We start from the raw sequence: 20,935 nt of genomic DNA, 5'->3' as shown, positions 1-20,935 counted from the left end.
TGATGATTTATTATTACGATGACGATGATGCCTACTGTACAGTATGATGATGATAAAGGCGACCACGACGACAGTGTAGATATATGAGGATGATGCTAACCCGTTCTTAAATCACAAAGAGTAACCCACCGCCCATCGACATCCTGCCCTTTTCTAACCCACCGTTTTACAACACTTCCCGAGCCGTCCCTCTCAGTTGCCCGGCACATTTACCTCGCCCCCTTTCAGCAGCGTTTGAGATTTAGTGATGCTTCTTTGAGTCCTTCAGTACGATGGGACTCTCAGCAGAACATACTCGTCTGCCGGTATCATGAGTGGTAACTAAAGAGTCCTTTGCCTAAAGACAATAACAGTAACTCAATCTAACTCCTACAAAATGAGGGGCCTCTCCTAACTTGAATAAAATCATCCGGCGGTAACATAAATATATGACATCGTCCTTAACGGCTTTAACCAGGTAACCTAGCCAAGTTACCCCTTTCAAACACGTTTTTCCACGTAACCAACATTCCCACCATCTCAATATTCCCTCTGTACTGCCCCGTCCTTCTGGCACCCACTTCCATCTAAATGCCATCATACCGAAGAGGTTACATTATGTAATATAACCTACCCAAGACAAACCTCTCAAAGACCATATATTTACCCCTAAAACTGTACGTCTTTAACCATCTCAGTGTCACTTATTCCCGCCCCATTTTTGACTCGCATCCAAACGTCACCGTAATAAGAGGTCAAATAACACACTATAATGTAGCACTAATGTAGCCAAGTCACCCCTCTCCAACACAACATATACTCGTGCCGTTTTATTACCTCTGAAAATGTAAGTCTTTCACCGCCTCACTGTCCCCCATTCACTGCCATCTCTTCTCGGCACCTATTCGCATCCACTCTGCCATTCTCAGTCCCTCTGCCCGCCTTCTCAGCTCCCATTCAACCCTGCCCAGCCCTATTCAGCTCAGGTAAGCCCTCTTCTCCAGCCCTCCCCTCCCACACTCTTGTAACTTGTATAAAAGGAGAGGAAAAATTACCCGAGTTTCACCTTTCCTGACTATAGTGAGGGGAGAGGGAGGGGAGAGGGAGGGGAAGGGGAAGTGGTGGAGGGAAGGGGGAAAGGTGGGTGGTCGAGGAGAGGCGAAGGGTAGAAAAGTAGGGAGAGGAACAGGAGAGGAAGGAAAGAGGGGAGGCAAGTGGAGAGGGAGGAGGAAAGTGATGGGGGATTGGAAAGGAGGAGAGGGGAGGAAAGAAAGATGGTAAAGTGGGAGAGGGAGGAAAAGAAGGAGGGGTGGGGGGTTAGTGGAAGGGAGAGAGGGAAAGGGAAGGAAAGAGAGGAGAATTAGTGGACGGGAGAGGGAAAGGAGAGAAGGACGGGAGGGGTACCTGAAGAGAGCGAGGGAATGGGAGAGAAGAGGAAGTGGGTAAGGAGGAGGGAAATGACAGAGGGAAAGGAAAGATGCGACAAGGGAAAAGGAAGGAGAAGGAGAAAGGGAGGAAGACGAAGAAGGAGCAAGGGAGGGAGATGTTGAGGAAGAAGAAGAACAGGGAGGAAAAAGACGTGGGGGGAGGGGAAAGGGGGGAGGGAAGGAGGAGCGGAGGGAAAGAGGGGGAGCGTGAAGAGTATTATTGGTAATGGAGTTGTATATAATCCCTACACTAAAAGAGTTCTCCCCTGAGCTGCATAAAAAGCTATACCACTGGCACCAGGGAAAAGGCATAAAAAGAACGTCCTCGTACCTAAGGGGGGTTAATGGAGGGATGAATACAAAATGAGGCCACAGGGGAATCCAAAACACAGGAGTATAGTTTAATGGGCCTGATGGCGGGAGGAATACAAAAGGAGGCCACAGGGGAATCCAAAACACAGGAGTATAGTTTATTCTTGCTATCTCCACACGACTTTCTTCTGTTTATTGAGAGATTTTAATGTTTGTTGTGATCCAGATAAAGATTATGGTATCTATTTTATCAGAATAAAAAAAAAGGATACGGGGGAGGAAGGACTGAAGGAAGGAAGGAAGGAAGGAAGGAAGGGAGTGGGCTGGATAAAGATAACCGGAGAGGAGAAATAAAAGAAGGGCGGGAAGGAAGGAAGATGCGAGACGAAACGCATTAAATAGACGGAAAAAAAGAAGAAAGGAGAGGAGGGAGGGTAGGAAGAAGGGAAAGAAAAATTCCAAAACCGAATATGAATAGAAATGGAAAAGTAATGAACAAAAGAAGGGAGAAGAAGAATGAAAGGAAAGAAGACGAAGACGAAGATAAGAAGGAGAGAAGGAACGGAAGGAAAAAGAGTAAAGAACGGAAGGAACTTAAACAGAAAAGAGACTTAGGAAAGAAAAAAAGAAGAAATGGGAGGAGGAGAAGAGGAGAGGAAAACGTGAGGGAAGGGAGATACTATGAAACGAAAGGAGGGAAGAAGAAAATGAGGGAAAAAAAATAGAAAAAAAAAAGTAGGAATGAGAGTGAGAAGACATGGAAGGAGGGAAGGAAAAATGGAGGAAACGTGACATGGAAGGAAGATGCAGAAAAAGACGAGGAGAAGAAAGTGGAAAATAAAAGGAGAAAGTAAAATAAAGGAGAAGATTAAGAGGGAGATTACTGCAGTAAAAAGAGTAGGAGGAGGAGTAGGAAAAGGAGGAGGAGGAGATTATAGGGAAAAAAGTTAAATCGCAATACTTCCTTCTATACCTGGGCTCTCTTTCCTCCCTTCCCTTCCCTTCCCTTCTTCCTTCCTTCTCCCTTAACCCCTTCAGTACGATAGCGTCTTTTATTTCCTTTTTGATACCGTCTGTGCTTTTTATGAGAGGTTCTCTCTCTCTCTCTCTCTCTCTCTCTCTCTCTCTATGTATGTATGTATGTATCTATCGTTTTATCTACATGTCTCTCATCTATCTATCGGTATCTATCCGTTTATCCGCCCTCTTGTCTATCTATCTACCTCCCCCCCCTGTCTCTCTCCTGTCCTACTTCCCTAATCCTTCCTGTCTCAACTCTGGTGTTCTTCGCTCCTCCTTTTCCATTCTTCTCTTAAAACTTTTCTACCTCGTTCTTTCTCCATTTTCTCTCCTCCCTCTATTCTTCTGGCGTTACTCTCTCTCTCTCTCTCTCTCTCTCTCTCTCGTGTGATCTTAGTACCTCCCGTGGCCACAATTATCCTTCTTCCTGAATTGCTTCCTCTGTGTGTGTGTGTGTGTGTGTGTGTGTGTGTGTGTGTGTGTGTGTGTGTGTGAGAGAGAGAGAGAGAGAGAGAGAGAGTTTTGTGCAAATAATGTAAGTATTTTAAGTAAATGTGTATGTGGTATGTAGTGACAATGTATAAAAAATCCTACTGCTTCTTATATTTTATGCAGAAAAAAAGAAACCACCAGCAGAAAGACCGCTAAAGTTATCCCTTCCAAAGCAACTCAAACAAAAGAAAACTGGAGTCGAGAGTCTTTCATTTTTTGATGCCCGAATACTTTGCCTTTAACCCCTTCAGCCCAGAGACTTAATTTTATTTGTTCTCGTTGCTGCCAGATGACTTTATTTAGCGTAAGACCGCACCTCAGTAGTGAAGGAAGTAATGATGGCTATGTATTACCCCTCCAGTTATAAAGGGCTCTTATGGAACTGAAAATAAATGCTTAGACACAGTAAGGATAAACTGAGAGAGAGAGAGAGAGAGAGAGAGAGAGAGAGAGAGAGAGAGAGAGAGAGAGAGAGAGAGAGAGAGAGAGAAGGAGTCACAAACCTGTTAGTAATAAGCACAGAGACACACAGAAGGAAAAAAAATTCAAGGAGCTGATCACTGGACATGACACCTTCACTGATGCTACTCTTGTATTTACACGTACACGTCCCATCATTTACCAGTCTTACCTGGCTCCAAACATTTTTTTTTTTTTTTTTTTTTTTTTTTTCCCCCCCCGGTCACCACAGGACAGCCTTTTCGAACTGGGAGGGTGAGACGGTAAGTTTCTGCAATAACCTCTTCACTATACTTGCTTTAAATTGGCCTTGATTTTCGTCCTTTTGCAGCTTCACGCAGCTTGGTGGTACGAAAAGACAACAGTACGGCTCTACATCCTTTACATAGCGCTTCTTCATGATTAGCACCGTATTCTAGTGTTAATCTTCTGTTACAACCCAACATTTAAGACTAAGAGATGGCAATTTTAGGCTACGATAAAGTAAAAACGAATAGCAAAGTTCCTTCCCTAGCTGAATACAGGGGAGATGAAAATTTTAGGTCAAGTTTGAGTAAACAGAGTATAGTATAGACCCTTCCCAAGTTGAATACATAAAACTGGCAGCAGTATGAAGTGCCTGCAGAAGGTTAACACTCCCTGCAACTCACTAACCGATGAATAAAATGGTGGCGATACCTATAGTAAATGTACAGACTTGTTTCGACCGTGAGAGGGCTAAGGAGTTCCAGGGATTGTGTGGATAGAAGAGTGTTGCGTGCCTGCTGAAATGGAGAAGGCATGCAGACAGAGATTTTGGTGAAACACGTGTCCACTGCAACAGCAATCGTAAAAGTGATGCAACATTGCGGCGAAGAGAGAGATTGAAGCGCGTGAGCTGAGGAGATGAGTTGATAAGACGAAAAGCCTTTGATTCCACCCTGTTTAGAAGGGCATTATGCAGTAAGCCTCTCCATAATGTGTGTGTGTGTGTGTGTGTGTGTGTAAATACCTGACGGGGTGATGCAGTGATGTTTATGTATATACTGTGTTGATATGGCTGAATATGTGCGTACCAATATGTGTACGTATGTAAGGGATGCAATGATGATACTAACATATATATTACGTAGGCATGTATGTGTGCGTATGTCTGTAAGTGATGTAATGGTGTTGTTTATGTGTATACTGTGTAGGTATGTGTATGCGTATGTTTGGGGTGATGCGGTGGTGATGTGTATGTGTTTAGCTACAGCCTTATGTAGGAGAACAAAGTGATGATGTTTATGTATATATTGTATACGTACGTATGTCTTATATGTAGTCATGTGTTTAAGTATGTAAGTATCCATGTATGTAGATATGCATGCATGCACACATGTAACGAGAATCTCTCTTGATATGTGTATATGTACAGACGGATGCGCCCATGTGTGTACGGAGAGGGGCTAATGTATGCGTGAGGTGTGTGTGTGTGTGTGTGTGTGTGTGTGTGTGTGTGTGTGTGTGTGTGTGTGTGTGTGTGTGTGTAAATGTGTATGTATGTGTAGCGAGGGACCGACTGGTGTGCGTGTGTTCCAATTACGAGGTAACGAGGGTTGCATGTGTGTGTGTGTGTGTGTGTATGTGTGTGTGTGTGTGTGTGTGTGTGTTATACATCCGTTGTGTGTACTGGTTATGTGTAATAGGTGTTTGCAACGAATATAAAACAAACGGGTAACGAGGTGTGTGTGTGTGTGTGTGTGTGTGTGTGTGTGTGTGTGTGTGTGTGTGTGTGTGTGTGTGTGTGTGTGTTTAGGCGAGAACGTGGAGCGCATGTAAATAAGAATAAGTGAATGTTATGTGTGTTTACAAGTGTGTGTGTCTGTTTATGTGTATGACAGTGTACGTCCACGTTTTCACACGAATTACGAGCATGTATTTTACTGCATACTTGTGCGAGAAGCCAAGCTGTGTGTGTGTGTGTGTGTGTGTGTGTGTGTGTGTGTGTGTGTGTGTGTGATATACAGTAAGTGCAAGTCCGTCCTGGTCCAACGTGAGAGAAGGTAAGGAGTATGTGTATGTGTACGTGTGTGTAGGTAGCGAGCAATTACCTTAATGTGTGACAGTTAAGGTGTGTATGTGTGCGTGTTTGTGTTGGCTGGCTTTGTTGCTGATGTAACCACCCCTCCCCCTCCCCCCCTATCCTTCGTCCCCTCCATTATTTCCTCCCCTCTCCCCCTTGTCTTTCATTATCTCTCCCCCTTCCCTCTCCCTCTCCCCCACCTCTTTCATTATCTCCCCCTTCCCCCTCTCCCCCTTCCCCCTACTCTTTCATTACCTCTCCCCCTCCTCTTTCATTCTCTCTCCTCTTCCCTTCTCCCTCTCCTCTTTCATTATCTTTACCTAACCCCTCTTCTCTCATCTCGCCCTATTTCCTCCCCTTTCCCTCCTCTATTTCCTCTTCCTTTATTATTTCTTCCTCCCATCTCTCTCTTTCCCCTCCTTAATTCTCTGTTTCCCTAGACTCTCCCTTCGTTCCTCTCTCCTCTTAATCTCCGTTGTTATCTCCCTCTCTTCCTTCTCCCCTCTTTCATTCTCTCCCTCCCTCTCTCCCCACCATTTTCCTTCTCTCTCTCTTACTTTTCTCGTCCTGTCCTTTTATCTGTCTTCCTCTCTCCCTCTCTCTTCTCTTTCTCACTGTATTCTTCCCTCCTCCTTCATTCCCGCCTTAATCTTCCCTCTTCTCCTTATCTGTTCTCCTTTCATCCCCTCTCCTCAACTTTCTTCCGTCCTCTCTTCTCTCAAATCTCCTCGTGTCTTTCATCTACGTGCTTTTCTTTCTCTTAATCTCACTTCTTTCCTTCCCTTCCCTCTCATTACTCCCTTCTCTTCCCTTAAGTTTTGCTCTCTCTCTCTCTCTCTCTCTCTCTCTCTCTCAACCCAATAATGCTGATGGTAACAATTTATGGATCCTATCATTCGCTTCGACCCCCTCTTACCACTTCGCTGCCCTCGCTACCTCCATCCCCCCTTCTCAATCCCCCTCCATCACCCCTCTCCATCCCCGTCCACCCCTCCCTCTCTCCATCCCCCCTTTCCTCGCGTGCTTCCTTTATGTCCCCCCTCTTCATCTCCTTCCCCCTCTCCCATTCTCCTCTTTTCCTTCTTCTTGCTACCCTTTCACCCCCTCTTTCGTTATTATCTCTTTCCCCTCTTCCTCCCTCTCCCCCCCATCCCCTTCCACTTCGATGTTTCCTCCTTTCTCCTAATCCCTTCTCTCAGTAAACCTCCCCCTCGCCTCCCCCACCCACCCCCTTTTTTCTTTACTTCCCTCATTTCCCTTCCTTCCCATTCATCCTCTCTTTATCAACTAAATTCTCCTTTCCTACCTCCCAATTCATCTTTCCTAATCTCTCTCTCTCTCTCTCTCCTCTTCCTCCCCTTTCCCCTTGCTTATCAACTCCTCTAACTTCTATCTTCCTTACTCTCTCTCTCTCCCTCTCTCTTACCTCACTCCCTGCTCTCCTCCTTCCCTCTTTCTCTCTCCCTCTTCATTATTCCACCTTACCTCTTCCTCCCCTTCTCTTCTTGTCTCCCCCCACTTGTTACCTCTCATTTCTCCCCCCCCCCTTCCGTCACTCTCTAATTTCACTTTCTCTTTCATCCTTTCTTCCTTCCTCTCCCTATGCAAACCTCTCCCTTCCTCCTTCTTCATGCCACCCTGTATCTTCGTCCCATCTTTCCTATCCTTCTCTCGTTCTTCCTCTTCTTTCTTCCTCTCTTCCTCTTCCATAGTCCTCTCAATCTCCTCCTTATTCCTTCCTCCTTCTCTTCCTCTTCCTCCTCCTCCTCTCATTTGCCTCCCTATCATTACTGTTATTCCTTCCCTTTCGTAACCTCTCTCACTCCCCTCCTCCCACACTATCCTCCTTTCCTTATTCCTCCCTACCTCCTCCCCTCTTCTTCCCCTTCCTTTACATACTTAAAAATATACGGTACTTCCCTGCCCCTTCCAGTAATCCCTGTTTTCCTTCCGCTCTCTAAACCCTCCACCCACTTCTACTTCCTCTCTCTCTCTCTCTCTCTCTCTCGTCAATCCTTCCTCCTCTCCCGTCTCTTCATCCCTCCCTCCTCTCCTCCTCCCAACTCTTCCTCTCTCCTCCTCCTCCTCCTAGCCTTACCATCCCTTGCTTTCTCCGTCTCCCCTCTCCCTCCTGAATAATACATGTGTGAAGTACGAGGTATAATGTTTTCTGCAATGCAAAGCGTGGAGGACAACCGCAGACCAACACTGATATGTACCTAATGCTGACTTTATGTTGCTGTCTCCTTCACGTGCTGAATATGATACCCATTTATTCTTCCCTATGAAATTTCCAAGACAACTTTTCTATTTAACATGGTAGTCCTGTTCAGTTTTTCCTATCATCTTCGACTGGAGGGTTTGGTGTTTTTGTATCCTTTCTTTGACTTCATTAAACTGATACCGTACCTTTATATTAACCTATCCTTGTACCAAAACAGCCCCGATGGGACCAATAGGACGTTGCTACTTGCTTTCCTCTGCATTCCCTCCTTCACTCTCTCAGTTCTTTCTCATTCCCTTTTACCTTACTCACTCTCATTCCTTACCTTTCCTTTCAAGTTCTTTCTCACCCCCCTCTTATTTCCTCTCCCTTCTTCCTTCTTACTTACCCCCTTCCTCCCCACCTCACTCCCATTTTCCTCCTTTCAAAGTCCTCTCTATCTCCTCCCATATCCCTGTCTCCACTCCCCGAATGCATTCCTTTCCTCCTTCTCACTCCCTCTCTTCTTTTTCCTCCTTCACAATTCCTTCCTTCCTCTCTGCTTCCCTCTCTCCTTACCATGTCCACGCTCCCTCCTTTCCCTTCCTGTTTCTCCCAGTTTCGCTCTCCCTTCCTCCCTCTCTCACTCCCCTCTCCCCTCTCCCTCACAATCTGTTCTCCTTCCCTCTCCTCTCCTCCTCACCGTCCATTGTCCCTCCCCTCTCCCTTCCTCTTTCCTTCACAAAAGTTCCTCTCATCGCCCCCTCACCATTCATTCTCCCTCTCCATCTCTCCCTTTTTCCCCCCGCCTCCCTTACAATCCATTCCCCCTTCACTCTTCCTTCCTTCCCTCCACTCTTCCCCTTACACCCCATTCTCCCTTCCCCTCTCCTCCACACAAATCACCCTCCCACTCCCCTCTTCCTACTTCTCTCCCCTTTCCCTCGAAATCCATTTATCCTCCCCTCTTCCTTCTTCCCTTTCACTCTCCCTCCCCTCCCCTTCACACAAGTCCCTCTCACCACCCCACACCACCCAGCCTTGCTACTATTTCCCTTGGTTTTCGATATAACATAAAGAGAGAGGTAAAAATAATGATTCTACTCCGGCGTCCGAGTGTTATTATCTGGAAAGCATTTTGGTTCCGATAGATTAAAGGTGGGTATTGGATGAGAGAGAGAGAGAGAGAGAGAGAGAGAGAGAGAGAGAGAGAGAGAGAGAGAGAGCTATGTACAGAAAATGCTAAAATTAATGTCCTAACTCGCGATATCTATGAGTACCGATAAACACTACATTAACCTCCTTCACCAACTCAGCTCCCACCAAACCCACCTCTCACCTGATCCCTTCGATACGATCACGGCTTTTATACTGCGATGCCCCGATGATTTCATTCACCTTAACAGACCTCTCAATATGGAGGGGCCAGAATCACTGCCCATTAACCCTTTGAATACGACGGTGGCTTGATATTACTGTTATATTCTTGCTGCCACCACTCTACATTCATCAGTTTTGGAAGCGCCCCCACACACTGATACCTACGAGCTGGTGAAGGAAACATGTTGCTCCTCCAGTCTGAATAGTCTCTCCAAGGCTGAATAAAATCCTCTAGAGACAGTATGAAAAAAATAAAAGAAACATTGCAGTTGTGAAAGGGTCATCTCCATCGTCCTGGCACTGGAGGGGTAAACTTTTCCATGTACGATGAAGACTTGTACTTCATTCGTGCTCCTGCCTCAAGATTTCTACTCAACTCGCATTCAAGGGGCCATCCACTTCTCTCCCACGACATATTTAGATCTTACTGCTGCCTTCAAATGATTTCATTAAACTTAGAGAGGATATCTGGCGCTGAAGGTGTTGTGAAGGCTAAACCCAATCCCTCCAGTTCCAATGGTCTCCCCTCAGCTGAATAATATCGTCTAGGGACAGCACGCATAAAATAAATAATACGCCATCGGATTACCGGAGAATTCAAAGTGGTGTCAGAATTTCCTAACGCCAACTATTTAGCGATTCATTCGGCACATAACACCTCAGTATCTTCTTCTATACCACTAATCCATATTATTTCAACACAAAAAAAAATGTAACACAAACGGGAATGCTAAGGTGTAATAATAAAAATAACAAGATAAATCGTAACGGATGTAGTGTTAAGAAGCCTTCCATGTCACATACAACTCGGCCGTAGTTGTACGGTAGTAGCTGAAGCCTAAGGTACATGTGGACGTAAACCCAGTGGACTGCAGACTGAAATTGTCCGTCTCCTGCAATCCACCATTCCCATTTCGGGGGATTGGAAGGGGGTTGAAGGACATTTATTTAAGTACCCGTCAGTTATATCGGTGCCACCACGTGAAGGCGTCCCGCACCAACACCACACCATGAAGGGGTTAATAGCAGCCGGTGAACGCCATACCATGCGATACCATCAACACCAAGTGGTATTATCGCGCTGTGTAAACATTATGGCATCCCTACATGTAAGTCAAGCCGGGTTTAAGAGCGGGAGGAATGTGTGTGTGTGTGTGTGTGTGTGTGTGTGTGTGTGTGTGTGTGTGTGTGTGTGTGTGTGTGTGTGTGTGTGTGTGTGTGTGTGTTACTCCTCACTTCTCTACTGAAACACACACACACACACACACACACACACACACACACACACACACACACACACACACACACACACTGACGAAGAGTTTATATTTGCTACTTTGGGTGTCTTATACACTGAGCCTCTCTCTCTCTCTCTCTCTCTCTCTCTCTCCCTCAAATTCATTTTACTCCAGTGGTTCGATATTCATCGAGAGAGAGAGAGAGAGAGAGAGAGAGAGAGAGAGAGAGAGAGAGAGAGAGAGACCAAAACGGTAGCAGAGAACAGAGACAGTAGACATACCGACCCCAGTACAAAAAAAAAAGCTCTTTTGGACGGACACACACACACACACACACACACACACACACACACGGTCCTGACAGTAGTGGAAAGTCTTACTCGCCGATGAAAAGACTTCGGAGAATTCTGTGATTAGGTCCAAAGATGTTTATGGATCAGGTTTAGGACACTGATAAAGAATTACATTGTGTGTGTGTGTGTGTGTGTGTGTGTGTGTGTGTGTGTGTGTGTGTGTGTGTGTGTGTGTGTGTGTGTGTGTGTGTGTGTGTGTGTGCGTGTGTGTGTGCGTGCGTGCGTGCGTGCGTGCGTGCGCGCGCGCTTTACTGCTTGATAATAAAAGATGATACTTCTAATATTTTTTTACCACTTTCATGCAGTGGCATCCTTTTATATATTACCCTTGCCACTAATATATTCTACTGGCAAGCGCGGTTTCAAATAAACAGTTATTAATTAATTAATTTATTTATTTATTTATCCATTCATTTTCATAAAGGAACTCCCACTTCGACAGCTTTAAAACCGTACACTTATGGCCTCAGAAACTGCACAACACCTGTTCCTTAGTTATTTATTCTACATATTATAACTCCGTATCCTCTTCTGTGTTATCGATGCAAACTGTCAGGAGTAAATACACCAGCACTGCTAAATAACCAGAAAGAGAATATCAAAGTGTAACAGGTATCGCTAAGAAAAGGGTGCTAAGGAATATACCACACGGGGGCAGGTGGGAGGCGTGTGAAGGAACCATATTATACCCCACACAACACAGGAAAAATGGACCCAATTTAGAGCCAAAATGAAATGCCCAGAAATGTGTATCTGGACCCTTACTCGCTTCCTGGCACGGTACTGGTATCCACACTACTACAACAGTACCTTCTACTGCTGATGCTGCTACTCCTACCACCACCACCACCACTACTACTACAACTACTGCTACTGCCACTCCTACCACTAATACAACTACTATCACTCCTACTACTACTACAACCACCACCATCACCACCAACTACTACAAGTAGCTCTCCTGGGAATACTATTCGGTTTAAACTCGGGGACAGAGCAATCACCTCAATTTCCGTAGCAATACCCTGCCATCTGTAATACACAGTCTTGCTGCAGATAATCCGCTTTAGGATCTCAGTACCTTATCATTAATAGTACTGGAGTAGTGGCAGTACCTGGGCGACCAGCCAGATGGGAAATAATGCCGTGCTGAATTCACCTGTATCCACATACTGAATGTATTATGAAGATACAATGCTTCGGTCTATAAAAGTTGTACCATAATTTCAGTGAGGGTACAATTCTTCCGTCTGAACAACTGATCATACTATCACACAAAAATACTGTCCTGATTTCCGAGTTTCTTTCTGTACTTTCTTATCATAAGCAATTCTTTCAGCCTGAGGACGTCTTCCTCGTGTTATTTTTATACCTCTGTGAAGACGAACTTTCGCAGTGGGGGGAATTAATACTGATTAATCCTAACCCCTTCACAACAACTTTTACCATAGTTAGTGAAATTGTGTGGATGTGGCAAGAATAAAACAGACATTACCAAAGTGAAGAGGTAAACACAGACACACACACAATATATATATATATATATATATATATATATATATATACACTAAGAGCTCTTCTATGTACACAGACCTAACACTACATTTCTCCGCAAACCTGTACAGGTGGTAGTAATATTAACTAGAATGTATTCAGAGCGGATTCCTCAGCCAATGCCATTGCCATTAAAAAGGATCCGGATCCGGACCTGTGGAGATATTGTGTGGAAAACATAGGATCTGGATCTGCCCCAAAATTTATTTAACTGATCCTCGACCCATGGCCCACTTTGTCAAAAAATTGTATTGAAATTTATTGAGAACTTTGGAGATACTGTGCGGGATACATAGGATCCGGATTCCCCCAAAAATTTAATCAATTTTTTCTTGGCCCATGGCCCACCCTTCTACAAATTTTCACTGAAAGCCATTGAGATTTTTTTTGGAGATATTGTGCGGGATACTCTGGATCCGAATCTGGATCTGTCCTAAAATTTAAGTTATTCTTCCTTGGCCCATGGCCCACCCTTTCATAAATTTTCATTCAAGTTCATTGAGAACTCTTGAAGATATCTTGTGGAGCAGCAAATAAGCAGACAAACATAGGTGAATACATAACCTCCTCCAACTTCGTTGACGGAGGTAATTACGTGCACAGAATAGCGAAAAGGAACTACCCGAACGGCGAATATCAGGGAGGAAGTAACAGCAACACAGTACGTGAAATATTACGGCCATACAATATATCACGCCAGGACACCATGACTATTTCGAAATGGGCAGACACACAGGGTGGCATATCCCGTTAAGGTGTACAAATTGGATGACGCTGGAACCCCGGAATATCTGTGGCCTCCATACTGACTATCGCCAATTCAATATGCATGGAGGATGATACTGACAAATTTGATCTGGAACGTCAGCACGAAATTCTGGTACACCAGTGGACAATACTCTCACTCTTCTCTACGGCCGAACTGGAAAGATAACTGAAGCAGGTCACAGTCGGAATCAAAGGGTTGCAGCTTCTCAATAAAGACAGTTTCGTTAAGTGGGCATATACTCTTCCATTTGAACAAGTCTCGCTAGTGTGAAGTCAAAACACAACTAGAAAGCACTCAGAGAGCACATACCCCCACCAATGCCATTAACAAAGATCCTTATCCGTGGAGATAGTGTGTGGAATACATGGGATTCGGATCCGCCCCAAAATTTAATCAACTGTTCCTTGACTCATGGCCCACTCTTCCACAAAATTGTATTGAAATTCATGGAAAATTTTTGAAGATATTGTGCGAGATACACAGGATTCGGATCCGGATCAGCCCCAAAATTTAATAAATTCTTTCTTGGCCCATGGACCACCCTTCCACAAAACTTCATTGAAATTAACTGAGAACTTTTGGAGATATTGTGCGGGATACTCCGGATTCGGATCCGCCCTAAAATTTAAGCAATTCTTTCTTGGCTCAAGGCCCACCTTTCCATACAAATTTCACTGAAATTCACAGAGAACTTTTGGAGATATCGTGTGGACAAACAAACAAACAGACAAACATATGTGAATACATAAAATCCTCCAATTTCATTGGCGGAGATAATTATTAAACTCTTATACAATATCCTGAAAAGTCTGATTGGCAATGGAGATCGTATGCGTAATGGGACTCAAAGTTACTGTTCGGTGTCTATTTATCGTTACGAGTGGACCACGACCTCAGTTATGTAGAAGTGGCAGCAGACAGTAGGGTAAGTGTTAGAAAATATTACAACTTTTCCCACAGCTCGTATTGTAAACTGGAAAAAATAGGCAAATATAACCAAAATCATACACCGTAGGAACAATTCTTTCAGCTTATTACATCACCTTGCACAACACCGCTACCGGTACTGTAATTTTGAGGAAACTGTCGAATGTACACACAACAAAAATTATTACACGGTGTAGGTATAATAATTACAAAATATTACAACTCTTCCCACAAAACACGAGGTAAAAATGATCAAATGTAAACAAGCACACCACGCCGCGGGCCAGTGTTTACGTCTGGGGGGCAGTGTGCGACAATTCCTGGCCTGGGTACGAAGTTGTCTTGGTACCGGCACGTTCTAGGAAGATGATTGTTAGGTGTGTGTGTGTGTGTGTGTGTGTGTGTGTGTGTGTGTGTGTGTGTGTGTGTGTGTGTGTGTGTGTGTGTGTGTGTGTGTGTGTGTGTGTGTGTGTGTGTGTGTGTGTGTGTGTGTGTGTGTGTGTGTGTGTGTGTGTGTGTGTGTGTGTGTGTGTGTGAGAGAGAGAGAGAGAGAGAGAGAGAAAACTTTTAGTATTACCACAAGAACCTTCTTGCATTTCCTGTAATTTAAGAATCAGTTGAGGATTACAAAGAGTTCCACAATGGCGAGGACTGTTTGCCGGAGTATATAAAAAGGAAATTAAATAAATACATGGGTTTGAAGGTGGAAGGGAAAGGGGAGTAGAAGGGGGAGGAGAGGAAAGGAAAAAGGGAGGAGGAGGGTGAGGGGAGGAGGAGGGGCAGGAGAGGAAAAGAGAAGGGGGGAGGAGGGGACGTAAATAAACTCTGAATCACTGTTTACTACCACTATCTTCCGTTTCACCACCAGTGCTCTATCTCTGTCCTCTCGTCTCCCAAACACCCTTTTGATTTTAGGCTGTCCTTTTAGACATGGGGTGGTGGTGGAGAGGGACGCATTCACGTGGTGACACTGGATGGCGCCACTGCCTGGTTATACAACTGTCCATCATCTCCCTCCCTACCCTTCAAAAGGAGGCTTGTGGATTGCAGGAGAAAGGAAGATTCAGCCTCCAGCAGTGCATCGGGTTCATACTCACAAAAGCCTGGAGTTACTACTAGTAGACTTGTGGCCGTATTCTCGTAATCTTTGGAGGCTCTCTAGTACATCATCCTTTCTAGTTTATTTCTGCATACGGACGTTAATATTCGCAATTTCGCACTGGATATTATGCTTAAATGTCGACATTAAGAAGACATAAATAGTACATATTAAACTTTCAAGATGTGATGAGTGCTAAAGTGCTCATGAAGAGTCAGAAAGCCGCTTTACCTGACAAAATACGCTCCTTTAAAACAGTCATAAAGAGGTTTGGAATCCCTGTCCTACCTGCTCTTAACCCCATGACTGCCATATACCTACTCTGCATTTTTTGTCTCCTTTCAACGAATGGATTTACTATGTCCAAGAATAATTTAAGACACTAAAAGTATTAAAAACTGTAGTAACTTTGAGCACCAAAAATATTACAAATGACCATTATTCACACTCTGGCTGAAAATAATAATAAAAATGTATTCTGGTCTGCCTCAGATTTTTTTTTTTTTCTGCCTCATATACAGCATAGTCTCACCGCACACAAAAAGACAAGATTTTCCAACAGACTGTTACACAAGCATAACTCACCCAAGCGTCTGCAGAATCTGATTATTACTTAAGGGTTTTTACACTAGGAGTCAGAATTTATCTTGTTACTGGGCTGACTCGAGTAATTGGAGCTCTGTCGATGTTTTGACGGTGAACTGGTAAACAAATTCCTGTCACATCAATTCAGTCATATAAACCCTTCAGCCTCAGGACATCTTGCTGTTCTTCCTACAGGGTCGAGATTACATAAAAATTTTGAAGATATTTTATACCAGTAGTTTCTAACCCCTTCACTGCGAGATGTTTCTTCACTTAATAAAAACAATATCAAGACGTATGAAATTAAACAGTCAAGATGTATTACGAAAAAGTAAAACAAGTTGTCGTTGTGAAGTATTTACGTCACTTCTTGGGCCATAAAAAAACAATATAAGGACTACAATCTTAAGGTCGTATTCCAGGCAGCACGGAAGGTTTCTTAGCATTTCTTCCTGATTAATCTATTTTACATATTACACATCAACATCGCTTTAACATCGAGGTAATCTGCATCAGTAACATTCAAAGTAACACTGAGCTGTCACATGCAGAGTAAATCGCCGAGAAAAACGTGCCACGGAATCTCCAAAGCCGCTCAGAATACGACCCTCCTATAGAACTTATACTCCTACATTAAATTCGATGAGGCAGGAGGGTACAGTGGGTATGAATAAAACTCCCAAACTCCTGCCAGACAAGGACCTAACAACCATGTACTCCATACTTGATGAAAAATTGGCGACAGAGTTGAGGAAGTTAAGGATAATCCCGCACGACACACAGGAGCTGGCATGACGGAGGGGGACGGGGAGGGAGTAGCGAAAAAATGACATCACCGAAGTTCTGTACTGGTGAGGATGAGGGAACGGAGACATGGGGACGTTGACTGAGGTGCTGTGTGTGTGTGTGTGTGTGTGTGTGTGTGTGTGTGTGTGTGTGTGTGTGTGTGTGTGTGTGTGATATGGTATGCTACGGTGTTATGTTTGGGAGTGCTAGTCAGCCATATGCAGTGTACTGAGCAAAATTAAACAGGAAAAAATTAAAACCACCAACCTCTTCACTACCATACTGATCTGCCTATTGTATTCTTGCCAGCATCAGACGATTACAGTAACCCTTTCAGCAGGACGACTTTTCCTCAGTAAGTTGCAGTTAAAGTCGAGTTTATTCTTTCCCCTTCCACCTTAGGAGATGATGGAGGCTACAGGTCAGTCAGAAAAGTCTCTGCATAGTTGAATAGTTTGGAGATAGCTCACATACAATCTGTCTGTCTGTCTGTCTGTCTCTGTCTCTCTCTCTCTCTCTCTCTCTCTCGTACTGAGCGTGTTAAATAATTCCAATGGCTATTCACATGCACTCCCCCGACACTCCATTAAAACATCCTTGCTAATGCCACTACACTGCCTCTGCATAATGTATTTATATCTGTATCCCCCCCGTGCTCGAGCGCATTACGAGAGAGAGAGAGAGAGAGAGAGAGAGAGAGAGAGAGAGAGTGTGTGTGTGTGTGTGTGTGTGTGTGTGTGTGTGTGTGTGTGTGTGTGTGTGTGTGTGTGTGTGTGTGTGTGTGTGTGTGTGTGTGTGTGTGTGTGTGTGTGTGTGTGTGTAATCAAGTAATTCTATGCTTCTGTACGCCACAATGTCAAGACCAATGTTAAGTCCACTCACACCACTCTGTACTATGTTAGGTGTGTTAGAGATGTGTCAAAAGATGTGTTAAAGGACTGTATTCACGTGGACATTGGAGGCTCCCTGGCACCTCTTCCTCACAGATTTTGGAAGGACAGCACACCTCAATGGCGTATTATATATTGTTTGTAAATATTCTCCATCGTCTGCACAGGGAGGAATCAATGTGGAAGAGGTAGCCCGGACCGTTCTAACCCACCTGACAAACGGTGCAGAAATTATTACGTTAAGGTGTGTCATAGGATGCTTTAATCAGTGCACCTTGAATTGGTAGAGATTTTCCTCCTTTTGTAACTTTAATGTATGTCAAAAAAAAACTCTCCATCCTTTCCAATGTGCTTATTCTCCACCCTTTCTTTAGCATTCTTCGTGACCGGCATCATATTCCAGGTTCACTGTTCATTCCTTGTTATAGTCCTGCAGTTCAAGATGGAGAGATGGTAGGTCTGGCCAAGTCAAAGTGCACAGCGTATAGAGAACTGTATTTTGGCTTTACCTTTTTATATCCGGCCCACTTGCAGGTCCTGGTGAGGGAGGCGGCGCGGGAGGAATCCAGGGACACCACCACACACTCCATTTCATCGCCCGCACCCGCACCCGCACCCGCACCTTCCAGCTCCCCCATCCCAGCTCCTACGTTATCGCCTACACTAATGCTCGTATCCCCCCCCTCAGCCCCACCCACACCCTCCCCTACCACAATACCCCCTTCAGCCCCACTCACACCTATACCCACACTCCCCACACCCACAGCACCCCTCTCACCCACACCCTGTCTCAAACCCTCACCCTTATTCCTTCCCACATCCATACCCCCTACGGCACCTCCCCCACCCACCACACCCCCTGTCACACCCACACTCTTCCTCCCCACACCCACAGAGGCTACAGGTGAGGGTGAGGGCGCTTCCCCGAGCTGCACTCCCTCACCCTGCCCAACCACAAGCCCAAACCTGGTACGGGGCTCCTCCAGTGTGGGCGTGCGTGTGGGTGTGGGTACTGGCGATGAGGGCGTGGTGGGTGTGGGTGTGGGTATGGGTGATCTGGGTGTGGTGGGCGTGGGTATGGGTGAGGTGGGCGTGGTGGGCGTGGGTGAGGGCGTGGGTGAGTGTCCCGGGGAGGGGGTGCGCCATCTCCAGGGGCAGGTCATGACGGTCAGGTAGTGGGCCTGGTCCGCCTCCACTGGAAACATCACTTCCCCAGAGCTATCTTCCATTTTAACAGTTTTTTCTGTATCTTAAATTATCTGGCTATCTAATTTTTTTTTCTCTCTCTCCCTCCCCCTCTCTCTCTCCACTAGACCTTCTCCATCTTAAGCCTCCTAAAATTTACCTATATCTCACCTGCCGAAAAAAAAGTCACCCTGTCTCACCAGCCGTTCCTCTCTCTCTCTCAGGTCACTTCACCCTAACTCGTCTCACCACTAACTATAATTTTAAGATCCTTGTGCAGATGATAGCCAGAAATTTAACGTTCCTTTCTCCCTCACCCTCCAACCCAACCTACCCCGCCTTTCACCCTAACCTGGTTTTACCTCACCCTCCCACCCAACCTCTCACCCTTGCTTCTCTCCCTACCCTCACCGCAACGCAGTCACCCCTCCCATCACCAACTCGAGTGTGTGTCCTGTGACCTTTGACCTGTCCTTGGCGCCCCCAGGTCACTGTGTTGCAAGCTCAGGTCACGAATGGCTATGCTGTGATGTCGATTAGGCCTACGTGGGGGAGAATAAGATATTAAAGTCTATAAAATTAATGTGCCTGGGAAGAATACTAATCCCTTCAGAGCGATGACGTCTTTGGTACTGTATTCTTGCTGCCGCCATGTGATGTTATTTATTTTAGGAAAGACTACTCGTACTGAAAGGGTTAATGGAGGCTATGGCCCGTAGCCTCGAGGAAGCTCCTTAACACCTCTTCCTATGCGATTATTTTTACCTGACTACTTACTGTCCTCTTCTGTGTCATTTAAATCATTCAGATACCCTCATTTTCAGCGCAAAAAACATACAAATTCATGTTAACCAGCCGTATCTAAAAATAAATCGCTAAGGAGAAGGTGCTAAGGAACTTCCTCAACCAACGAGAATACGGACATACAGTATATCTATCCCTGCCAGTTCGGTAAGTCTCTCCTAATCTTAATCAAATCCACGGACGGCGGGTTGAATAAATTAAAGAAAGGTCTCATCGTGCGAAAGGGATTAACGAAATATCAACACAATGAAGAGAACAAAAATGAACACTGAATAAACAGTAAACGATAACCACAGCGATCAGGGTATTATCATTATTATTATTATAATATCACGACTAATAATAATAATAATAGTAATGATGATCATCTTCAACGTAACATCGCAAAGTCTTTGAATTTAATACGAGTTATTTATTACAACGCCTCTAGCACAACAAACACACTGCCTCTCACACAGCAACCAAACCAGACCACAGCTACCTCTTCCCCACACTGCCACGCACCAACCACACAAACATAACCACTCCTACAATACCTCATGCAACCAAACACACAACCACAACTAATTTAATCAGCTGAACCACCATTTCACACAGCACAAGCAAAAACCATGTATACAACCACAACCCAACCAATCACTTCAGTAAAACTACACACACATACAACCAATCACACAACCACCACAACCATCTTTACTACATAACAACAACCCTCACCACACAACCTCAAGCAACCAGACAGCAACCACACAAACTCCAACCCGCAGACAACAACCACAACCGCAGCTACCACCTCGCCACTTAGCAATACCAGTGATGAGACACTTAACCACACAGCCATCACAATAACAACCACTGCCTCATCCAAACCACACTTGCCTCAAGACTTTACTGCAAATTAATTCTCTCTCTCTCTCTCTCTCTCTCTCTCTCTCTCTCTCTCTCTCTCTCATACTGTTTACCATTATCTTTTCTTTCCATTATTAATTCTTCCCTTAATCATAAATCCTAATATTCTTCGAAAAAAACATCTACCTGTCTATCTATATCTTTCTATCTTTTTATCTATCTATATATGGAATTCTCTCTCCCTTCTGTCTGAACAATTACCAATATTTAAATTTCACCTCTCTCACATTTTACTCTCTCTGTCTGTCTGTCTGTCTGTCTGTCTCTCTCTCTCTCTCTCTCTCTCTCTCTCTCTCTCTCTCTCTCTCTCTCTCTCTCTCTCTCTCTCTCTCTCTCCAGTCTATATCTCCATCATCTCTTTCCATAATTCGCTAGTTACTGAAATCTTCCTCACCCCATCTCTCTATTTTTATATTTATCTATCTTTTTCTTCTCTCTTCTCTCATTCCTTCCTCATATCTTCCTTCCTTCTCCGTCCACCGTGATCTAATTCTTTCACCCTGTTTTTCATTCCTTTCCG

General features: G+C 44.6%; 1 protein-coding gene across 1 annotated transcript in view; it reads right to left on the bottom strand.

Moving 5' to 3' along the window:
• The window catches only part of ASPP (Ankyrin-repeat, SH3-domain, and Proline-rich-region containing Protein), a 558,597-nt gene extending 540,429 nt beyond the window's left edge, over positions 1-18,168 (bottom strand). The window contains exon 1 of the mRNA XM_080276580.1: positions 18,027-18,168. Coding sequence (XP_080132706.1) covers positions 18,027-18,155 — 129 coding nt within the window. The 5' untranslated portion in view covers positions 18,156-18,168. The remainder of the gene's footprint in view (positions 1-18,026) is intronic.
• Positions 18,169-20,935: the final 2,767 nt, after the last annotated feature.

Source organism: Coenobita brevimanus, chromosome 65 (assembly GCF_032717465.1).
Source record: "Coenobita brevimanus isolate Jiangsu-jjx chromosome 65, ASM3271746v2, whole genome shotgun sequence".
Taxonomy (NCBI): domain Eukaryota; kingdom Metazoa; phylum Arthropoda; class Malacostraca; order Decapoda; family Coenobitidae; genus Coenobita; species Coenobita brevimanus.
Note: the sequence above shows the minus strand (reverse complement) of the source record. Positions and strands in the feature narration are given on the sequence as shown.